General features: G+C 36.5%; 2 protein-coding genes and 1 long non-coding RNA gene across 9 annotated transcripts; 2 read left to right on the plus strand and 1 right to left on the minus strand.

The window, feature by feature from the left end:
* The first annotated feature begins 3,336 nt into the window (after window positions 1-3,336).
* On the plus strand, window positions 3,337-15,169 carry LOC132626666 (uncharacterized). 6 transcript variants are annotated; one of them, XR_009577550.1, is made up of 14 exons: window positions 3,341-3,562; window positions 5,076-5,216; window positions 5,316-5,431; window positions 6,316-6,470; window positions 6,843-6,931; window positions 7,091-7,637; window positions 8,529-8,633; window positions 9,275-9,438; window positions 9,541-9,620; window positions 10,409-10,520; window positions 12,446-12,520; window positions 12,603-12,749; window positions 13,316-13,449; window positions 14,646-15,169. XR_009577550.1 is itself a non-coding variant. In XM_060341614.1 (13 exons), exons 1-12 carry the CDS (start codon window positions 3,473-3,475, stop codon window positions 12,738-12,740), a joined length of 1,812 nt encoding a protein of 603 aa, XP_060197597.1. In that variant the 5' UTR covers window positions 3,341-3,472; the 3' UTR covers window positions 12,741-12,749; window positions 14,782-15,169. The 6 variants fall into 6 exon arrangements, 3 of the variants coding, with proteins under 3 accessions (XP_060197598.1, XP_060197597.1, XP_060197596.1); XR_009577549.1 differs by having other exon boundaries at window positions 13,316-13,413; XR_009577551.1 differs by lacking the exons at window positions 13,316-13,449; window positions 14,646-15,169 and adding an exon at window positions 11,076-11,295 and having other exon boundaries at window positions 3,337-3,562; window positions 12,603-12,664.
* A 1,210-nt stretch (window positions 15,170-16,379) lies between these two features.
* LOC132626667 (heavy metal-associated isoprenylated plant protein 35-like) lies at window positions 16,380-18,330 on the minus strand. 2 transcript variants are annotated; one of them, XM_060341617.1, is made up of 3 exons: window positions 18,081-18,330; window positions 17,876-17,964; window positions 16,380-17,775 (listed from the first exon to the last, which is right to left on the minus strand). In XM_060341617.1, exons 2-3 carry the CDS (start codon window positions 17,889-17,891, stop codon window positions 16,799-16,801), a joined length of 993 nt encoding a protein of 330 aa, XP_060197600.1. In that variant the 5' UTR covers window positions 17,892-17,964; window positions 18,081-18,330; the 3' UTR covers window positions 16,380-16,798. The 2 variants fall into 2 exon arrangements, with proteins under 2 accessions (XP_060197600.1, XP_060197599.1); XM_060341616.1 differs by having other exon boundaries at window positions 17,880-17,964; window positions 18,081-18,328.
* Window positions 18,331-18,620: 290 nt separating this feature from the next.
* LOC132626670 (uncharacterized) lies at window positions 18,621-21,801 on the plus strand. The gene is made up of 2 exons (XR_009577552.1): window positions 18,621-19,609; window positions 20,503-21,801. It is a non-coding gene; the product is annotated as an uncharacterized LOC132626670 (long non-coding RNA).
* Window positions 21,802-22,331: the final 530 nt, after the last annotated feature.

Here is a 22,331-nt window from a genome sequence, read left to right on the forward strand (position 1 = left end):
TTTTATTTTAATTTAATTTCTTTTTTATTTTTTATTTTTATTTCTATTATTTTGACTTTATTATTATTTAAATTTATTTTTTATTTCTATTATTTTATTTTTACTCTAATTTTTTTTCATTTTTTTAAAATATATTTTTTACATTGTTTATCTTTCATTTGCTTTTTTCTCATTTTCCAGCCCTTACGTCTTGTGATTCCATGCGATTGCCCGTATTTTCTATTTCTTATTTGCTATTCTTTTTTTCTTCATTCAGCGTAACAATGTTATTATTCTAGTTTTTGAAATTACATCTCCTAGTATTAGAAAAAATGAGTCATAAAAAAAATTGGCATATAATAAGTGATGACATTAAAGTGGCATTTCGTCGTTGAAATGAGGTTATAGACTTATGTTTTCCTTTTCTTATGAATAAAATTACTTAGGTTATGTTGGAAATTATTTTATGTTGTTCGGAATTTGAAATAAGAATATTATGTTAAAAAATGAATTTTGAATTTATGTTATATTTTCGGTTCCAATTTATTTGCTTTAGTAGTATTGATTTCTTATTTTAAATTGCATGTTGTTCCTTTTTCATTGATAAATTATAATTTTTGTCAAATATTTGAATAATGTTTGACATTATATTTATAAATATTAATCTTTTTCTTAAACATGTCGTCTATGATATTCTTACAAAATGTATACTTTTATTTTTTATAATTAATTAAATTAAAATATTATTTTAATTTGAGAAATACATATCAATTATCTTTATAATATTCTTTACTAATTAATAATTATTAATATATATTTAATAAATAATATGTATCTTATATACCTAATTTGATGTCATTTATAAAGGTAAACATTTGTCAAATGTTAACTTTTAATTTTTGATAATTAATTTTTATTTTTAAAATTTAATCAAACTGAGTAATTATACTTGTGCAATCAAACAATATGCTTGTAATTACGTTATGACAGACAAACAGGTCGTCATAATTACGATATTGTTTAATTACTAGGTTGTGTAATTACCAATTCCAATTACAAGGTGGCTTTCCAAACAGGCCCCAAGTATTTTGAGTAAATTACCCTTGAGAATACTATCTAATTAATATAGTTTCTTGCTAAAATAAAATTAATAAACCACAAAATAAGGGGCAAACTAGTCTAGATAATAGTTTTGGCTATGAAAATTGATCACTTTTTTTTTCGCAATTTTCAATTTATTTGAATATTGTGTTTGGCCATGAAAATTTCAAATTCAACTTGAGGTTGTATTTCAAATTTGAAAAACAACTTATAATCTGTTTTCCATCTCACATTTCACTTTTGAAGCTATATTTAAATACGTTCAAACATGAACATTTTTCAAATATCTTTTGCAAAAAGTATAACCAAACACAACTTCATAAATTTCAAATATAGTAAGCATTTGAAATCGATGGCCGAACACCTACCACAAGAAAAATCTGTTTTATAAGTCAAAACCTCATGAGTTGTTTGTGAAATTATCCCTATTTGTAAAAGTGGGCCATTTTAATATAGTGTAAAGTGACATACCGTGTTATTTTTCTGATTTTAAGGAGCAAAATATATTATTTTGGCACCATTGTTTGAGATGTAGCTAAAGTTGAATATTTTTTGCAAATTTAATAGATCTGGAATCACATCGACATACGAGATTGAAGTTGTAAGTTTGTGTCTGAAGTTAAACTTCATATATTTTTTGTCTGAAGTGTGGCCTTGTCAAGGCCAAACTTCAGACAGTTTTGCCTATAGTTTGGTCTGACTGTCTGAAGGCCATACTTCAGATATTTTTGCCCAAAGTTTGATCTGACTTGCTAAGATTAACTTTAAATATTTTTGCTGAAGTTGTAGCCATAACAAGGCCAAGCTTCCAACATATAATGACTTGTCAAAGCCAACTTCAGACATTTTTCACTGAAGTTATGGTCTTGGTAAGGCTAAACTTCAGACACTTTTAACGAAAGTTGTACCCTCAGCAAGGCCAAACTTCAAACATATAATGACTCCACTCCAAACATTTGAACATGACATCTAGGCATATACGCGACTACACTTTGGACATTTTGGTATGAAGCTCAAGTAACAATTTTTGCCACAACCATTTATTATTCGAATTTCGATAATTTAACACCCAATTTTACCTCACATAAGATCAGTTTGAAATATAAGTTTCAAATATTATAATCAACAAGGCCCACTAAGAAAAATATAATTGTTTTAAGGAGGAGAAGGAAGCCCCGACATCATAATGAACAAGTCCTAATAAGGATCTTTTGATATCACCGTTTAAATTTTGACCCCGTTAAAAAAAGTCTCATGAAAGTGATCTTCATGTCAGAAAATGAAAGCACACCTAAGATGATTGTTGAGATGACTTGTGGATTCATCAGAATTTTTAGGTATTTTTTTTATGTAATGGTCAGGATTTCTTATTGGACATTAGCCATGACTTGTCTTAACACCAAGTTTTTTGTCGGATTACATTATTGTTTTAACATTTGTGACTGAAATTTCGACTATCCGTTAGGATTTGTGGCCAAATGCTGTGTAGAAATTCACAAACACGTTTTTGCTTTAAAATTAATTCAAAACAACTGCAAATTACTTCAATTTTGATGCACAACTATCCAATAGCAATCTCATCAATTTTTAATAGTTAAATTCTACCTAAACATTAAAAAATTAATAGACCCATTTTATCTTCTTTATCTTTTTAAAAAGCTCAAGAAAGCTCAATAATGATATTTTTCGATTTTCTTCAATCAAATCAATACAAACAATTAATCAATTAAATTTCAGTCACAAACAAGTAATGAGAGATACAAAATGAAAAGAAGAAGGAGGGAAAAAGAAAACAAAGAGAGGAGAAATTCTTTCCTTTTTTGGTAATTTTTTTAACAGGGTAAAAGGTTAAACACTCATTCGAAAGCTAACTTCAGTGAAATTGAAGAAATTGCACGACTTGCCCTTGTCTTTTGTTTATGCCCTTCAAATGGGTGGATCTTTAATTTGTGTACCCTAGCAATCACTTATGCCTAATGAAATATAAATTTTAAAGGTTAAAAGTCACACGAAACATAACTTGTGAGATATTATAATGCGAAATTATAAATTTATGGCACACGAAAATATTATTTATTATAAAGGTAAAAATTAGGCTAGCATTTGGCCATAAATTTTGATCAAATTTTTGAAACTGTCTTTCAAATATATATATTTATCATTAAAATTTGATCAAATTTTAAAAATTTATCTTCAAAATATTTTTAAGTTCCAAAAAAATTTCGCTTCACTTGCAAAACTTCATTAAAATGCATGTCCAAACAACTTAAAAGAACAAAGGGCGTAAGTGTCGATTATTAGGGACTGAAAGTGGAAGGGCATTGTGTTATTTGCAAGTATAAGCCTTGGCAATTTAACACCTCCAACTTGGCGGCCACCCCGTTTGAGAGGAATGGGCACAGCAAACATCAGGGACATCTTGACTTGTTTCAGTCCTTCTTTGGATTTCTTTGCTATTAGCACCGGTGATGGCCGTATCAAGGTGTTCTTTTTCCCTCAAACTAACTCATGTTTCACAATGATTTTTTCCCACCATTTTTGGTGCGTTAATAGTTGCAGCTAATTGTAATTTTCTTTTACGTTCCGGCTATTCAACTTTTAGGGGTCGTTTGGTAGCTAGTTAGCATACAAATATTAAATTCTGCATCAGTAATACCATGGTTGGTACCTAGTTAGAATGTAAATTTCACCTACAGTTTTCGGCTATCCAACTTTTACTTTTAGTGGGTGTTTGGACATAAGAATTTTGAAAAAAAAAAAAAAGAAGTAGTATTTGTTTTCAAGTTGAAAATGGTATTTGGATATTGGAGTTATGTTTGGACATGAATACAAATTGGAGTTTCCTTTTTTTTTTTTTTTTTTTTAATTCTTGTGAGTGATTTGGATTGAAAATTGTGAAAACAGTTTTTGGAGTTTTTTCCAATTTTCACGTAGTTTCTGGGATTGGATTTCTGCCACTATTTTTTGTTTCTTGTGCTTCAGTTATCGCTTTATTTTGCTCTGGTTCCTATGTTGCTTTCTCTATTGTTGGTTATGTCTTACTTGCTATGCCTTTTTAATTCTGCATTGTATTTTTCTAACTTCCTTGTTATCTGTCATTTGAGCCGGGGGTCTTTTGGAAACAACCTCTCTATCTCCTCGAGGTAGGGGTAAGGTCTGCGTAGACTCCACCCTCCCCAGTCCTCACTTGTGGGAATATATTGGGTACGTTGTTGTTGTTGGAGTGTTTCCAATTCCGGGTAAAAACTGAAAACTATCCATGGCCAAATGGGCACTTAGAAAAAAAAAATCAATTTGTCACATTTACCTCCGAAAGTTAGTGAAATTGACTCTTGATAAGGGAGAAGTGCCAAACAAAAACGTATCTTGCAGGCTGCAGCACTACCTCAGGTGTGGGAGAGGGCGGTGAGGGGAGAAGTTATCGTGGAGTCAGTTTATAGCTAACAGCTTAGAATTTGCAGATGGAAAGTTATGAACTTTGTTTTCATGCATGTGTATGTGGTGCTTTTTTGTTTTTCTTTTTTTCGTTTTGGGTGATGTGTTTATGCAACAAGGTGAATTAAACTGAGAGATTATTCAATCATTTAATACGCATGTGAAATTTAATTGATTCGTGCTAGAGTTGTGTGTAGTTCCTTCTTGTAATTGTTGACATATATGTTCATGTTTTTTTTTGTTTTTTTGTTTGTTTTTATGTTGGTGACTCCTTTTTTCAATTGCTTGTTTGAATGTTTATCGTTATGCTTAGAAGGTGAAAAATCATTGCTTGGAAAGCGAGGTGAAGTAAAGCGGAAAGTTATTCAATGTACATGTGTATTTAGCCGTGTTTTATTTGTTTTCTCATGCTACAGTTGCACAACTTATGTGATGCTTGTTGAAAGACATGCTAGAGAAATTTTTGATATCAATATAGTCCTGTAATCATTTTAGCAATTCCACATTTTATTTGAATTTTATTTTACAATTCATAAATATATCTTTTGGGCATCTTTCAGATATGGGATACAGTGAAGGGTCAGGTGCAGACCGAGTTTGCAGATATTGTGTCAACTGAAACAGCAAGCTTGTTTACTAAGCCAGGAGGTCATCTTTCAATGGATTATACTTGCATGAAGTGGTTATCATGTGACAAAAAGGTGAAATTTCGTGTGCGAGAAAAAGATGTTAGTGGTTAATTATTTAGTTGTATCTAACTTCAACTCTTTCTAACGGGAGCTATTTTACTGGTCGGTCAGAAAAAAAGGAAGCTTGGAACTTCATTACTGGTCTTAGGTACAGGCAGTGGTGATGTTTTAGCTCTAGATGTATCTGCAGGTCATCTGAAATGGAGATTTAGTGATTGCCATCCTGGGTGAGTTCAGGGCAAAACTCATAACTAAAATTATCTCGACTTACAGAAAGAATGGTATATTTCTTGTGAAGCTTTCGTTTATCTTTTCTCCTGCATACTATGTGTCGGACATAGGATTACTCAATTATATGAGCGCTTCAATGTGAGGTGTAGGACACATTATGAAAAAAAAGAAAGAAAATAGCTTTAGGTCGCAATTCAACAAGTATATATATAGAGGCTCCGACAATCAAGGTGTGGCCTAGTGGTCAATGAGATGGGAGGAGAACCATGAGGTCTCAGGTTCAAACTGCTCACAGTAGAGGCCGAAAAAAAAAACAGTAGGTGATTTCTTCCCATTTGCCTAAACTTTGGCGCGCCAGAGTTACCTGGCACCTGGCACCTGAGTTGGTGGGAGGCAGCTCGACTCAATGGAATAGTTGAGGTGCGCACGCTGTCTCAGACACCAACATCATCGAAAATATACACATATAGAGAGAGAGGCTCGGAGTTTGATGTCTAGCACACATGTCCAACTTTGAAGAAGGGAGATTCTGGATGAGTGTTTGTCTCTTCCTGCTATTTGTGATGAAAATAAAATTTTTGCATGTTTCACTCTTGTTTTTCTGTTGTCACTAGTTACTTAGTGCTTTTGTTGTGGCTTCTTCAAAAGTGAAGCGAGACTCTTAGTGATAAGAGTTATTCTCAGAAGTGGTAATGACCTGTAGATCACACCTCTTTTACTGTCTCCATCTTGAAGCTTTTCTCTGTTCTTTTTACATTCATCATTCTCACAGTTCAAAGGTGAATTGTTCTATATTTATGTTTGAGATTTTATCATATAGTAAGATCATGATATGGCATATCTCCCTTGCGTTAATCGAAATTCATATGTCAATGAGCAGCGGTGTCAATGCCATCTCATTCCCTTCACATGGTTCATTCATTTACACGACTGGTGCTGATGGACTGGTTTGCAAAATTGACTCCATGTCGGGGAACTTACTGCACAAGTTTAAAGCTTCCACTAAAGCAATATCTTCTTTATCCGTCTCATCAGGTTTGTATCTATACATGTTCATTGTCCACGATGTCGATAATGGCTACATTTTGAGAATCTTGCATTTTAGTTAATCTGGATGAGTAACTGAATGATTGGCATCTTTTATCCCTTCTGTAGTTTTTGTAATGTAAAATGGATACTCACAACAATGGTACCAGATCCCCTGTGCTAAGAGTTTGCAAGATTCTTCTCATGTCATAATTAGATCACTATATGTTCTGAATACATGTCATTGCTCTATTTGTGTCCTCTTTATCTCTATCTTGTGTTAGCATTCATGTAGTGGTCTTCTCACTGTAGCAGCCAACATTCTATGCTTAATTTATTTCTGCTGAAATTGGTTCCTCTTGTGGTTTTCTGTCTGGCCAGATGGAAAAGTATTAGCAACAGCAACTTCTCAGTTGAAGATTTTCACTTGCTTGGATGACAAAAAGATCCAGAAGTTTTCAGGCCACCCTGTGAGTGTTTAGTGTTATGCATCTTCCCTTTTAATTTTTTATCTGCTTGCCTTTTTGATGCATTTGCTTCGTGGTTAAGTGAAGTCGATACAGACTGCAGAACACCTCTATTACCCATTCTTGTGAGTCACCTTATTTCTTTTCTCCTTTTTGTATTAGGGGGCTGTTCGGTGTATGGTTTTCTCTGAAGATGGGAGACATATTCTTTCTTCTGCTGTTGGTGACCGGCATGTAGCAGTTTGGAAGTTAGATGGTAGCAAAAAGAAATCAGCGTGCTGCTTGCTTGCAATGGATCACCCTGCTGTCTTTTTGGATTGTTACCACATTAAAACTGTAGATGAAAATGATGCAAGTTTAGGTGTTTTGGCCATTTCAGAAATTGGTGTTTGCTATTTTTGGCATGGAAAGAGTTTTGAGGAATTGCACAATTCGAAGCCCACACAAATATGTGTATCTTTAGATGAGAAAATACTGAAGAAACATAAAGAAGCCATGCACAGTATCTTTTCAGCAAAATTGCAATCTATTGGCATGTCTGGTTCTGGTCATATGTTTGTTGCATATGGCTTGTTGATAAAACCATCATTTGAAAAAGTTATAGTGCAGCCTGGGGCAGATCTCAGATTAAAAAGCTTACTTGACGGGATCCTTCTATCCTTCAGTCAATCTCGCAAATCTAAACAAGCATCCAACACTCAGAGTCAGGGTAACATTCTCTCGTCCTTTGCACTTGCCTTCCCTGTCTTGTCTAATTAATATGTCGAAACATGAGATTACTGAACCCCGCATTTGATCACCAATTGCTGTTTTAAATATGTATGAATAGCTATTGACAGATTTGGCATGGTGATGTAAATGTTTCTGGGATCTTTCATTATATCAGCAAATTTGCTATTGCTTCCCACATTATAATGCATTTTTTTAATTTCTTTCCACGTGGCTAATTTCCACCTGTACTCCTTCCTTTAACTTATTTCTCCTTATTATTAGAGAATTTCAACCTCCTAACCTATGTCCCTGTAGGTGGAGGGAGCTTAATGTATCTTTGTGCATGGTCCGTTTAAAATTTTATTTTTTGCAAATGTCTTGGATGAAAATAAGTCCAATACACTGAATTCTTGTTTCTAGGCCTGTCTGTATTCACAGTGCCCATCTAATACAATCTTATGCCATATTAATTACAAAAGAAAAATTGTCCAAAGGCTTGAGATGACAGTCGTCCTGTGCCATTATGTACCTTTAATATCTGTTTCTCCTCCTTTGTGTAATCTTTAAGCTCCAAATTCTGTATGTTTTTGGCGTTCATTTGATATGCATAACTATGAGTGATGTTTGAGATGTTTCAGCATAATTTTTACTGAGACAGTGTTATGGTTACATGTCATAAATGGGGATTGCAATTTGTTTACTTTTTCGACCATCTATTTCCTTAGGAGGGAAGGAAAAAGTGCTATTGCTTTCACTTTAAAAGGTTAAGAATCACAAAGATTTGAGACAACCCCTTTTACCTGTTTCATGGTCTGTACCATCATTAAATGTGATGGTCAATTTGCATTTTGATACAGGCGTGTCCTAATATTTCTCTTGTGTTGAACAGTTACTGCCCTCGATTGTGCAAATGCAGAGGGTGCCTTACTTCCCTTGCCTAAGATTCTTGATCAGGTTGATGTCAAGACTGGAATTAAGCCCACAGCGAGAAAAGGTATCACTTAACATTGCCCCAAACTTTGTGATATCTTGGTTTTGTTGGCACACTGTTCTTTTGTGTCTGTACTGTATCTTAAACCTTTTTTCGAACTTGCGGTGGTTGCATGTTTTCTGCAAGGTGCAATGCCATTACCTAAAAGGAGGAATCTTATAGATTAGAACTACTGATAAAACTGGTTACTCCATGCTGGAATTGTTCCTTGGTTGAAGTAACTGCACTCATTTGGGATTCTCTACTGCTACCAGATCCCTGCTTTATTGGGGTTAATCTTCATATTTGGAACTTGTGATCCCTACTCTGACTGTGCTTTGTTTTTAATCAGTGCTCCGACTCTAGGGCTTTTGCACTCAATATTTTGTTTTTCATCTCAAATGTGCGAAGGAACTTTCTTCACTTTTCATCACTACTTTACTAATAGTGAAGTGTAAGTCAACATGACCTCAGATGAGAATTTATTACAAGAAGTCCGAAGTTTTCCATCAGTAACTATTTTTCTCTCACCAAGAGTTTAAGGACTGTTAGAATTTTGTCTCAGTTAACTTTTCTGTGTTTACTTTTGTCTCCAAAATACAACCAAGTTATTATCTAAATGCTTACTTATAAATGTGGAAGCTTTTGCTTACTGCTATTTACAGATATCATTGGTAAACAAGGTGAAGATGAGGTCGCAATTTGCATGGAGGACCAGTTAAGATCCTTAGGTATGATTAGCAGTGACTATGATCTCTCGCCTAGCTCAATTCTTGACCCTAAAATTTTGAAAGGAATAAGTGTTGATGCTAGTATGCCACCGAAGAAGGTCTGTATCTCTTGGTTACTAAGGATACTTTTTAGTTTGATTTGGTCACTTTTTATGTTACCATATGGCATAAATTGTTTTAACTGCATTCACCGAATGCAGATGAAAGCAGCTGTGTTATCTATGGAACCACCTGATGCGTACAACTTATTAAAAGCCTTAGTGGCAGCATGGCAGTCCGGGTAAGCTCTTCAAACTTTGAAGGGGATAGCATACTTTGACTCCATACTGTACCTCAAGAGTGGAGATGCACTGCATCCTCCTACTGATGGGGAGAAAAGAAATGCACTACGAACTTGGTACTCTTCTTAGAGTATAAGAATGGCCAGGTTCAATTCCTCAAAGTGAAAACTGATTTTACAGATCAATCTTGGACATTAATCATTAGAATTTTGAGATAAAATTGAAATGTTGAGACTACCTGAAAATACTACCAACAAATAGCCCCAGGGCATCGGTCTAGTGGTAAAAGCGCAATGCGTGACGTTTAGGTTAGGTGCATGTCCCGTGTTCGAATGCTGCCGCAGGGAAAAGGTTGGTATCTAAATGGGGAAGGGTAGAGGGACGGGCCTATTATTCACTGAGTTTAAATAGTGCACCACTGGCCTCGGGATTTCTCCGTTATAAAGAAAAAGTTGGTTAGGATTTGGGAACTCATATTAGAAAATTTTCATTCTCCTGTAACTGTCCGAAAAATAGCTAAATTATGTTTATTGACGGAGTATCATTAAACACAATGTTGCAGAAATAATTATTTCCCCAATTTGAGATAGATTTGGAAATTCATATCAGAACTTCACACTTCTTTAACTCTGCAAAAAGGCTAGTTTTTGTGTGGACGGAGTATCATTAAACACGATTTGGGAGAACGAATCATCGCACCAGTTGTAGAAACCTTTTAGTTGGATAGCTAAATCTTATGCATAGCATAATTGTTTCCTGGTTTTACGTGTATTTTATTTTATTACAGATCAAGCATGGGAAGACATGTTCTTCCATGGATATGTTGTATATTGGTGAACCACAATGAATTTGTCACATCACAGGAACCACTGACGTCACTTCTGGATTCTTTAAACAAGGTAGGATATGCTACAGTGCTATTGTTGCACAATTTGGGGTTCACGTTGGGGTGCCAAGTTGTCGATGGTTTCATGTTTTCTATATTCTCGTTTTTGATGGATCTTTTTGATAAGTTACATGATTGTTTATGCACACTTTCCTGATTGATCTTTTTGATAAACTACTTCCTTTTGTTTTTTGTACTTCATGTGATGAGTGTTACTGCGTTACATATATGGAGGAGGGAAGAAGGTTTTATAGCTATGCTGACTTTTGAAAAAAGTTTGTCAAGGAAAAAAAATAATAACTAATCTTTCATCGGGAGGTTGACGACCATTCCACGCCAGGAATCATAGTATAAAAGTATCTATACAAAGAGTATTGGTTTAGGTGTGTATAGAGGTAGCTTATGGTCATGACAGTAGTAAGAATCTTGATGATGACAGGGTCTTGTTGTTCGTCATCTATATTACATGACTTGGGGATGAATATTGGATTCAGGAAGATTCAGTTATAGATCTATCACAGGCATGTCAACTTTCGTCAGTTATTACTATTTAGTATGTTGTTTGAAGGATCATATGAAGTGCTCACACCCAACACACAAGGTGTAACCTATTGGTCAATGAAATGGGTGCAAATCCGGGAGCCAAGTCCAAATCCCAGTAGAGACAGAAAAACACTAAGTGGTTTCTTCCCAACTGCCTAAGCGTTGGTGGACAGAGTTACCCAATACCGCGGTGGAAGGTAGCAGGTACCCAGTGGTATAATTGAGGCGTGCGCACACTGGCCCAGGTACCATCATTGTTTTAAAAAAAAAAAAAAAGAAAAGAAAAGTGAAGTGCTCGCACCCATGTTATACATCGGTCTATCTAGATAAAGAGCCCATGTAATACACCTGTGGAGTGCCATTTTTGTCCAGATACTACTGCATTTTATTTTAGTATGGAAAAAGCTGCCTATTGGTTGCAAGTAACCATATTCTCTTCATTGGGTGATGGAGAAGTGCCTTTTGTAAATCGATTATTTCACCTATATTTTGTAACTTAAATTGAAGACTCATTCTTGTAGTCATCTTGAAAGGTTCCTCTTTCCTTTCCCCAAAGAGGTGGTTGGTGGGGACATCTGAAGTGTAACACCATGGAGTAGCTAAGCTGGGAACTCATTGGGTGGACCATCACAATTATCCTTCCAGACTTGTAAAATTTGTCACAGAATTTGCTCTGTACGAGACTACAAGAAGATTAGCAGTCATCAACACTTACTGAAGTTTGATCACCAAACAGGTTAAAAAATGACCAAAAAATTAAAGGAAAATGGAAGTCATTTGACAATATATTATTCATCATTTGTTTGATAACTTACTACAACAAGTTCGTCTCAATCTGAAATTAGTTGGGCTCAGCTATATAATTAATCCATTTTGGACCTGTTCCGTTATGATATGCATTAGTTTTTTCTCATTTGTTTGGTAAGTTGAGTCTGATTAACATATCTTGAGTTTTAGTTAATTTCTTATTAGACTTTAATTTTTTTTGAAATTCTTCTGATTACGTACTGGCACTAATGCTCGCGAGTGGGCGTATTCATTTTTATGGAGCCACTATAAATAGAATGCTAAATCCCACCAACATGAGATGATGCTTTATAGATGTCACATTTTTTGGGTCACATTCCAAAGAGTTGAATCTCTAACTGAGCTCCAGCTTCTGGAACAACGGTTCTGATCATCCTCTGTTTTCCAACTATTTTATAAATTTGTGACCAATTCGTTTCACTCGGTAGTTGAAGATGTTTTTTTTTGATAAGTGAAGATTTTCTTGTTTGTTCATGATGGCTAAATTCACTATTTCTCTGTTCATAAAAAAGTTTACTGTTGCTCTGTTGTTGGATTGTGAAAAAGCTTGAAAGGTATTAAATACTTCAATGGTTTTTATTTCTTCAGCTTACCAGGTCAAAGGTGGCAGCCCTGAACTCTTTATTGCAGTTATCTGGCCGTTTTCAACTTGTAATGGCACAGGTTGGTTACTTCAATAGTAAAAGAAACTCGCCTGTCCAATACATGTTTTGACATGAATCCTTTTGTTCTTAATTTTTAACAGATAGAGAAGGCCGATAATAAGAATGGCCCAGCATTGACACTCGAGGTCCAGATAGATGAAAGTGAGGACGACGAGGTAGATGAAGTTATGTATGGCATAGATGAAGAATCTCAAACGAGCAGCGACGGGGACGATTAAGACTTTTTGGTAAGTGATGTTATCTCATGGAGTGATGAAAGTTTATGGGGCAGGTGTTTTTTAACAAGGCGTTCTACATGGTCAGTTGTGGTAGAGGTTTAGTGCAAGGATATAAAATTTATGTTGCTCTATCTAGTTTGGCATGGGGATGGGATAAAACCTCTGTACTCTCCTTCTCAGATCCTTCCTGATTGTATACATTAAGTTAATCAATCTGTTATATGAACTTCTTCCTAGGTTTGTGCCAGTTATTTTATCCTTCATTGGTCTTGGTGTTAAAAGTTTGCTTTAGTCTCCATTTAGTGCAATTAAACTTATAAGCTAGGAAGAGAATGAAACAATTGGTGAATGGGGACCTAGCGAAGCGGTTTCTTTGTGTCCTCCCCAGTAGGGGTGGCAAATAGGCTGTTGGGTCAGGTTTGGGTGGGTTAAAAATGAGTTGAACAAGACGGGCTGGGTTTCAACCCAACCATATTTGATGCGGGTAAAACCGGGTTGGGTGTTAAATGGGCGGGTTGGAAATGGGTTAACCCATTTTATATGTGTAATATTTTATAAATTTTCCTTCTATTCAGGTCATTTAGTGACATGGCATTTTAATTGGACTGATATATACTCTTCATCCTTAATGCGGTGATATCTTCTTCTCGGATTCAACGCCAATAAGGAAAAGGTATCTCCAAACTTCTCAAAACCGAAAATCCTAAAGGTACGCCAACTGGAACAACAAAAATAGTCCAAAAGATATTCCAAGCTTAAAATTTGATGAAGCTTAAATTCCACCAAAGATTCGACGTTTATAATGGAAGAACTTTGGGAAATTTGATGAATTGTGATGAACGTTTGAAATATTCCGAAGCTTAAATTTGGAATACTCGACGTTACGATATTCAAAGCTTAAAATTGTATTGTTGTAAACAATAATTACAATGTTTAGATGAAAAATAAAAAAGGGTTCACATGGTCAATTATAGATAGAAGAAACATAAAAAGAGGAGTTTAAGTAGGACTACCTTTATCTGTAGTATTTTCTACTTCAGAAATGAAATTAAGCATTTTGAGTGAGCAAAGGTTGGAAGATAACACATTAGGCAAACCCATATTTTACCCATGAATACCCATGTTTCTAAAGGTTGAAAGCCAAAATTCCACCCATCTAAAATATCACTCATGAGCCCATAAAATATGGGCTTATTTTGTCAGCACTACTCCCCAACAAGCTATTCTACTGAGGAAAAGTTTTTTTTTTTGTGGGGGTTGGGGGGGGGGGGGGTTATGGGGATTGGTGATATAGAGGCTATGGCAAGGAAGAGAATGTCTTGTTCTTGACCCACTAACAAGTTTACATGCAAAATGAATTCTGTCTTATTTGAACTGTCTTATAGTGACGGTGGGGCAACTCTTGTTTATAGTTGCTTGCTATGAGGGTTTTGTTCTGTGCTGTGGGTTGACTGAATTCATTAATCTCGCGCGCACACGCACACATAATGTTTTTGTAGATTCTGTTTGATCTTTCTGCTTACGCTTGATTGTAGTTATCCAAGTAAAATTGGGATTCTGTATTGGCCTCACAAGTGAAATTGAAAATAAGCTACCGCCATTTGAGATTTGCATTTGTGATATGCTGACTAGATACGAGATCTCTGATAAACATATATGCAACATCTGCGTAAGGAGCGATATACAGAGTAAGAAAATATAGATTCAAATAAATGAAAAAAAGGGACAAAATATAAATTCAAAAGTAAACATCTTTCCTAAACTTTGGAGTTAATCTTACCGCATGTGCTTGAAGGACTTTCCAGATAATCTGTTTTCAATATATCAATTGCAGACCAGTTAGAAGCATCAAATTCTATTTGTTTCTTTAAAACTAGGTGCTCATAGATACTGAAAATCTTACAGGGTTTTATGTTGCGGACTGTGTTTTGCCACCATTCACGTGCCAATTTTGCTAATATCAGCCTCGGTACCCTTCAGTAGTCTTGTGGTGCTAACAGAGTGGATTTAATATGACACGCTCTTAATCAAGTCACTACAGGTAGGCAGTTGCTGTCTCAAGGTTCCCAGCTGGAATTGTTTGGTAGCGACGGGTTAGCACAACTCTTGAGGGGCGACTCTTTGCAGCGTAGTAATGGGAGTATTTGTGATACTGAAGTCTTTATCTTATTTTGTGTGACTTGCTTAGTAGCATGCGTTGTGATACCATCTTCCATTTTCACTGGCTGAGAGTTCTATTTCATTTTTGCTTGTTGAGAATATTCATCGTTAATTAGGGGCATATAGCTTCCTAAGACCTTCCTGTATTTATCTTTACACTTTACAAACTGGGAGGAAATGGTAGACATTATTATCGATTTCCAGTAACTGTTAAAGTCAACGATGACCTTGTTATCATATTTATCTCATAGTCCAATTGTGACGTGTAACTTTGGATCTTGACATGTAAGATTTTGCTTGGTTTTGAGGAATTCTATAAATTCACCTTACTCCCTTTCATTTTGAATTTGATCTACCCAATATAAATGAATTCTTCTGCTCGTAAATCCTATGGAGTATAAGGGTGATGTCTATAGCGAGTCCTTTTGCTAGGAAACTCATCACAATATGCGCTCAAAAGAATTTTACCATATGCGATTGAATCTACATAGTCATCATCGGTGCAAGCTGTATTGTCAAATTTTTGTTTTTTGGATGTTCATTAATTTGAGATATCCTTTTCTTTTCCCAATGTCGGTGGTGTCCAGACTAGCTTGTGAGCACCTTGATTATTCCACTGGATACCTGCTATCTCCTACCAACATAGTTATTGTGAGATATCTTGTGATTAACAGCCTGGAATAACAATTTTGTGAGGATTTCTTGTTACTTCATCTCTATGAGAACGAGTGAATGTTAAAAGTCTTGCTTTTGTTGGTCTTTTGGAGTACACAGAGTATTGATTCATATTAATCCAAGTATCAGTTTTACCGGGAAATCTCAGCTGTCCAGGTGTGGGTGGTTGGATTTTGTATCTATGGAAGTTACTGCAATGCCAAATCAATTGATCAGACAAACTAGATGACGTCAGCTCTATGCTTTACTGGGGACGATTTGCTTCAATTGCTCTGCCAGTTGTTTTTTCTAAATCCTCTCACTTGTTTCTAAAAGTACTTACAAATCTCTAGCCGGACCAGAAAAGACTCATGGCATACAATTGACGTTATGTAATGAGTAAGTTTTAACCCCACCTAATTTGTATCATCTGAATGGATTTCTTGCTACCCTATTCTGTTCTTAATTGAGTCCACATGGAATTATTCCATTGTGCAAGGAATTTTACATCATTGGCAAAATAAGTTGGCAATTTTTTTTTTTTTTTTTTTTTTTTGTAAAGTAAACAAATTCCATTAGAAAAGGCATCAAGTAGATGCAAAGTTACAGAAAGAAACCTAAGCTTCAAACCGTAAGTTTTAGATGTTTTGGATGAGCAATTTTTCTTCTCTGAGAACAAGGTGCTGTTATCTGGTAATTGCTATCTGCATTTCCCTGCCTAAAGAAATATGTTATGCAGGATATGTAATTGCTCAGATTTCGCAAAGCCGATAATAGGCCGAGTCATTCAATGGGAATTAATTTACAAGACTTGTTCCGCAAAGCTTACCAAAGAAAGTACCAAATTCCTTTATTTCTCCATTTCATAGTCAATTAAAATTTCAACTGTCTGGATTTTGGCAGAAAAGGATGGTTAACTTTCAAGCATAAAAGGATAGCTAAAATTCTAAAAGTAAGCTGGGGAATAAATTCCAAGAATAAAGGATATTTATTAGTATTCTTCTTCAGGAAATGAATGCCAGGTGGTCTGTATTAGCCCTGTAGAGGTGGAGCGGAGGATATATTCCCTTTTGCTTTTGAAGTCAAGAATCTCATTTCTCTCAACATTTGCACATGTTTGCTTTATTTTTGTTTGTTGAGAATTACTTTACGAATCATCTGGAATTAGTTAGGCATCTTTCTCTCGTACAGGTGAAACAAAAATAATTACTTGCTTCCCTTGCAAACCATTTTGAGCACCCTCCTTAAGCTATTGTGCATGCATTTGGGTTTTCATCACTGAAAACTGAGCTGATTGTTCCATAGCCATTGTTTCCATAATGATAATCCTCAGAGTAATGATCTGGCCTAGTATATTGTGTGTATCTTGGTGGTGACCTGATGTGCTCATATCCAGTCACATAGGGTGATGGCTGGTAGCTATTGTAGCTGTGAGTCACATGAACTGGTGGTTGACCTGGTGGTGGCACCTCAGGTCTGAATTCTGGACCGATAGGACGAGGATGGTTATTTCTGAAACCAGAGTCTCGTTGAGGAGGCTCATGGATCATGCTGTGACCATAGTTATATCTGTAGCCATGGTCCCTAGGAAGCTCATAACTCATGGTCTGACCATAATTGTATCTGTTGTAGCCATGGTCCCTGGGTGGCTCTTGGCTCACCCTGGGTGGCTCTTGGCTCATACTCTGACCATAGTTGTATCTGCTGTAACGATGGTCCCGGGGTGGCTCATGGATCACGTTCTGACCATAGTTGTATCGGTATCCAGGGTCCTTGTGTGGCTCGTGACTACTCATACCCTGGCTAAAGTTGTATCTGTAACCATAGTCTGGTGGATAGTGGTAAATTACATGAACCTCTTCAACATCTCTCGGTTTAGAGGGTTGGTCTGATTGGCTTTTGGTGTTGTCAGCACCCTCATGTGTTTGTTTCTCCTCTGATGGTTGATTTTCTTGTGTTGGTGGATCTTTTGGCGGTTCTTTGGGTGGCTCTTCAGTTGGTGGAGCTTCTGTTGGAGGATTGCTAGACTCAGGGGTTGGTGCTTCATTCTCAGCTGGTACAGATTCCTCTGGCTCAGTTGGAGGGTCTGCTTGTTCTATGCGGGAACAAACAATAGCACTTTTTCTTCTCTTCTTTATTGCCTTTACTATTTTTTCAGGATCTGCTGATCCTACTATAGTAATCTTTTGCTGATGAACATCTATATAATGATGATGAATACCTGTAGAAGCACATATAGAATATTATAACATCTTCAAGAGGAGATCAAGAAAGGATTAGCACTTAAAAAGAAAGAATTAGTACTTCAAAGCATCACTTACTCACCATGGACGCCATCTAGAGCTTTCTTGACCTTTTGCGCACACCCATTACAGTCCATTCTCACCTGTATCTCGGTCACCGTAGGTTTCTGCATGAAAAGATATATGTGTAAACACAGTTAGAAAACAATTTGCTCTATACATGAATATGATTCTTGATTTGTTCAAAGACAGATGTTGATATGGAAGTAGAAGCAAGGCTTACCTCCATCTGTTCTGGAGGAAGAGGGAGAGAGAGAGATGCTTGTATGGAGAGATTGATTGTTGAGAATGGAGGGAATCAAATGGAGGGAATCAATATATGGCATCATTGTGTGCGTGTAAGGGAATATTTAAAAGCCATGAAGTTGTGGGACAGGAAAAGAATCTCCTTTTTAAGGGAGAGTTTTTGCTTCTTGGTGAACTTTAGCAAGTCATTATCATCTTAAGCTAAGAGCAAAAAGAAAAGAAGTCCCCACCCCGAATTTTGCTTATTTTTGGACCCTGGACTGTTCTGTTGAGCCAAGGGAATTTTTGCTCTTAAGCACTAAAAAGTAGATGGCTATCTACAATTGCCAGTTTCTTTTCCAAGTGCAGGGATGATTATCTAAAGCCGACCATGGAAAGAAGGATTAAAAAGTTTGAGAAAGATATATCATCACATAAGGGAGGTAGAGGGGCGTGGGGGGTGTGGGTGGGTGGGGGGGGGGCATAGGCGGTGGGTCATGCTTGATGGTCAACAAAATGAAAGTAACTTTAGAGGTGAAAGAGGGATATCCACACTCGAGGAATCCTTTTGTTACAAGTAAAGAAACCCCGTCCCAGAAAAAAGTCTTTTCTGTTTGTATTAAGTTACTCGTTGTGGTGGAGTGGTAAGTACTCCTTCATCATTAATCACATGTCTCGGGTTTGAGTCCTAGTGGTTGTGGAGTTGCCCTTCTTTAGGGAGCGCTTTACCCAAATGTGGGACTTCTGGCACGAATCGAGATGTAGTTGACCTTAATGCGGGTATCACACACTGGGTGGAAAAGCAAAAACAGAAAAAGTTACTCGTTGTTGTTCCTCAAAGCATCATCCGTCGTCATCTGATTGAGACAAGGTGCTTTAAAAACTTATGCTCGCCAGCAAATGGTTGATGAAATCTGATTGACACTGCTAAAATCAAAGACGAGGAATGTTACGTCCCGTATTTTTATACATTGGGACAACCCGGATTAACTATGATAATGTAAGGCCAAGACCATTCCGGGATTTGAAGTCGGGACTTTTGACCATTTGATTTTATTTTGAGACATAAGTTGTATATAAAATTGTTGGCATTGTACACTTAGAAAAAAAAAATTTGGGACCACAATTCACAAAATGGGAATTTAAAAATCTTGCAAAATAAGGCCATGGTGGCCGTGTATATGAAGTGGTCCCACACAATTGTGTGGCCAATTTTAAATGGTCCAACACATTGTGTGGGCCAAAGACTTGTATAGATATTTGGTGGACACCTAAAAGATGAAAACCAAGTCATCTTTATTCATTTCCCACACTTAGAACAAATAGCAAGAAGGAGAAAAATCCCTCCAACCTCACGGCTGAACCATGGAAAAATCAAGATCATTTCTAGCCTCTCCAAAAAAAATTTCTTTGGTATAAACCCACTATTTTGAGGTCCCTAAGTAACGTGGAAGCGTGGTTGGAGCGATCAAGCCATCAATTTTGTGGATTTCAAACCCTAGCCTAATTGTGGAGTAAAGAAGAAAGGTAAGAATTTCTCTTGTTTTATGAGTTGTGAATGTTTTGTGCACATTGTAGTATGTTAATATGGATGAAAATCATGAGATATAGTATGTTGGAAGTGGGTTGTGTGATGGGTGTGCTAGCCGTGTAAATGGGTATTGTGATTGGGTTATTGAATAAATTCCTTGTAGCATGTTAAATTGTTGTAGTGTGTAGGATGGCCAAGAATCATCAATATATGTATATGTGTAGTGATAGATGAATATGGGTCATGCTATATGCCCAAGAACACACTAATGTCGCTTAGCGTTTTAATGGTTGTTGTGATGACTTCTAGTTTGGAAATGAAAGTTTAATGTCCCAAAGTGATATGGTGAATTGTTGCGGGCTGATTTGAGGCTTATTGTGCATTTGGCGTAATTTGTATATCCATGAAAATGATACCGTTATATTGTAAATTGTCGATACAAATCATGAATTGAAAATGAGGAATGTGTTAAAAGGGGCTGTTCTCGGTTGGGAATGTTTTCGGCCAACTTGGAGAAGTTGTTGGATTATTGAAAATATTATGTGAATTGTTTAGAATGTCCTTGAATATTGTTGGTAAGGATTCAGGTTCATAATTGAATGTATAAGCGATAATGTGGCTTGAATGTAAGCAGTCGAATAAATTATTATGAAGGTTATTGAATGATGAAAAAGAGAGTATTAATGTAATATTGCCTTTCGAATTGATTATCGATGTTGCTAGGTTGGTTATTGTGGTTGTTGTTGTTGATTTTGAGCGAGTTAAATTCTCGGGTTGGCCTATTTACAGGGGAAATGCTGCCGAATTTTCTGTAGAATTTAGAGTTAGTTTGGAATAAATCGCTTAAGTGCCTATGTTTAATATTGGATATTCGATGGCATATTTGTAGACCTTGGGGAGCCCGAGGCGTAGATTGGGATTTACTTTAGATTGGCTATTTTGGAGTGCGTACAAGGTATGTAAGGCAACTTCCTTTCTTTTTGGCATGTCTTAGTTTTCATAGGCTAAATTAGAGCCTTAAGGAAAATTCCAAATCCGAAATCCGAGCATGTTATGATCCATATATGTTCTTTGACACTTTTATGTATGATCTGATGAAATATGAACCTTTATGTATTTGAAAAATCGCTTTTCGAACTTTGCGCAAAAAGGTTTCCCTTTAAGGAACTTCGAAATATCCGAATGCCATATCTTTCACATAAATGCTCGGATTGCTCCAATATATTTTTATAAAAGTTTGCATTACGTATAACGAGTATGTTTTCCATAAGCGGCCCGACTTGGGTAAATTCCCATCCGTGGGTCCCGCGACTTCCTTTTATGAAATTCGGGAGATTTTGAAAGAATTTTTTAAGAATATTATTCAATTTTCAAATATGATCGTTTTGCTTATGTTTGAATTTATGATATTGATTTTATGCATATGACTACTCACGACTCTATTCGTGCATTTTGTTATTCCCTTCGCCGAGTCCCGGGCCGGTTCTGTTATCGTGCGCATTTTGATATACTCCGGAGTTATGCTGTGTTTATGGTTCACCGAGCTACTCGCAAAAGAGGGATGGGTTCCACCTATACTTGGTGTTATGCTGTGTATGGCGTTATGTTGTGATGTGATATGTGACGGGGATACGGAGATTTGAGACTTTCTGGTGTTATGCTGTGTTATGGCGCCATCGACGGGCGGGCGACCATATTCTTCTGTACCCTATGCATGATTTATATTTTTAAACTAAACATTTTGATATGATTGGATTTGTACTTATGTTCGGCACTTCTGCTTCGTTTATGTCTCAGGTTTGTTTTCTGTATATTCTGCTTAGCATACTCAGTACATATTCCGTACTGACCCCCCTTTCTTCGGGGGGCTGCGTTTCATGCACGCAGGTACAGACGCACAGTTTGGTGATCTACCCATTTAGGACACCCTCTTCTGCTGTTTGGAGTGCTCTTCTCATTTCAGAGCACACATTTTGGTATATATTTGTTCGCTATGTATATATGTATTTGTTCAGGGGTACGGAGGGGCCCTGTCCCGCCATATGTTTCGGTTTGTCTGTTTAGAGGTTTGTAGACGTATTTGTGGGTGTGTGTGCCTACTTCTGTACAGATGAATTTATATGACCCTATTCGCTATGACAGCCTTGTCGGCTTTTGACGTATTTGACAGCCTTGTCGGCTTTTGACACATTTGATAGCCTTGCCGGCTTTTTGATATATGTGCATATGTTCGGCGATGTATATTCCGCCGCCTCTTCTGATTCTGATATAATGTTTTGTACGCGCAATCGCGCAAGATAATATTCGTTCTCAACTCTGTTAAAAAAATTAAAAATGATGAATATGAAATCCGTATTAAGCTTTGCTATGATGATTTAGTTTGTATGTCCGTATGGGTGCCCAAGTAGGGCACCAGTCGCGGCCCACGGGGCTGGGTCGTGACAGAAGTGGTATCAGAGCGGTTTGTCCTCGTAATGTCTACAGACCGTGTCTCGTAGAGTCTTGTTTATCGGTGTGTTGTGCACCACATCGATAAACAGGAGGCTACAGGACATTTAGGGTGTTTCCTTTCTTTGAATCTTAGATCGTGCGATAGAGCCAGCCGTAGGAAATGAATCTCTTTCTACTAACCTTTAAATTCAGCTGGAGGACGGTATCGACGTAAGAAAGTGACCGATGATATTGGAAGCTGTACCGTACACAGGTAAGAAATGGTAT

The sequence above is a fragment of the Lycium barbarum genome, chromosome 2 (genome assembly GCF_019175385.1).
Source record: "Lycium barbarum isolate Lr01 chromosome 2, ASM1917538v2, whole genome shotgun sequence".
In the NCBI taxonomy this organism is placed as follows: Eukaryota; Viridiplantae; Streptophyta; class Magnoliopsida; order Solanales; family Solanaceae; genus Lycium; species Lycium barbarum.

Excerpts from the sequence above, each read along its gene's own strand:
- LOC132626666 (XM_060341614.1), top strand. The coding sequence starts at position 3,473 with ATGGGCACAGCAAACATCAGGGACATCTTGACTTGTTTCAGTCCTTCT. Across the intron at positions 7,638-8,528 it reads ATCCAACACTCAGAGTCAGG|TTACTGCCCTCGATTGTGCA; the intron begins GTAACATTCTCT and ends TGTGTTGAACAG. Across the intron at positions 10,521-12,445 it reads TTCTGGATTCTTTAAACAAG|CTTACCAGGTCAAAGGTGGC; the intron begins GTAGGATATGCT and ends TTATTTCTTCAG.
- LOC132626667 (XM_060341616.1), bottom strand. Across the intron at positions 17,776-17,879 it reads AGCTCTAGATGGCGTCCATG|GTATTCATCATCATTATATA; the intron begins GTGAGTAAGTGA and ends GTGCTTCTACAG.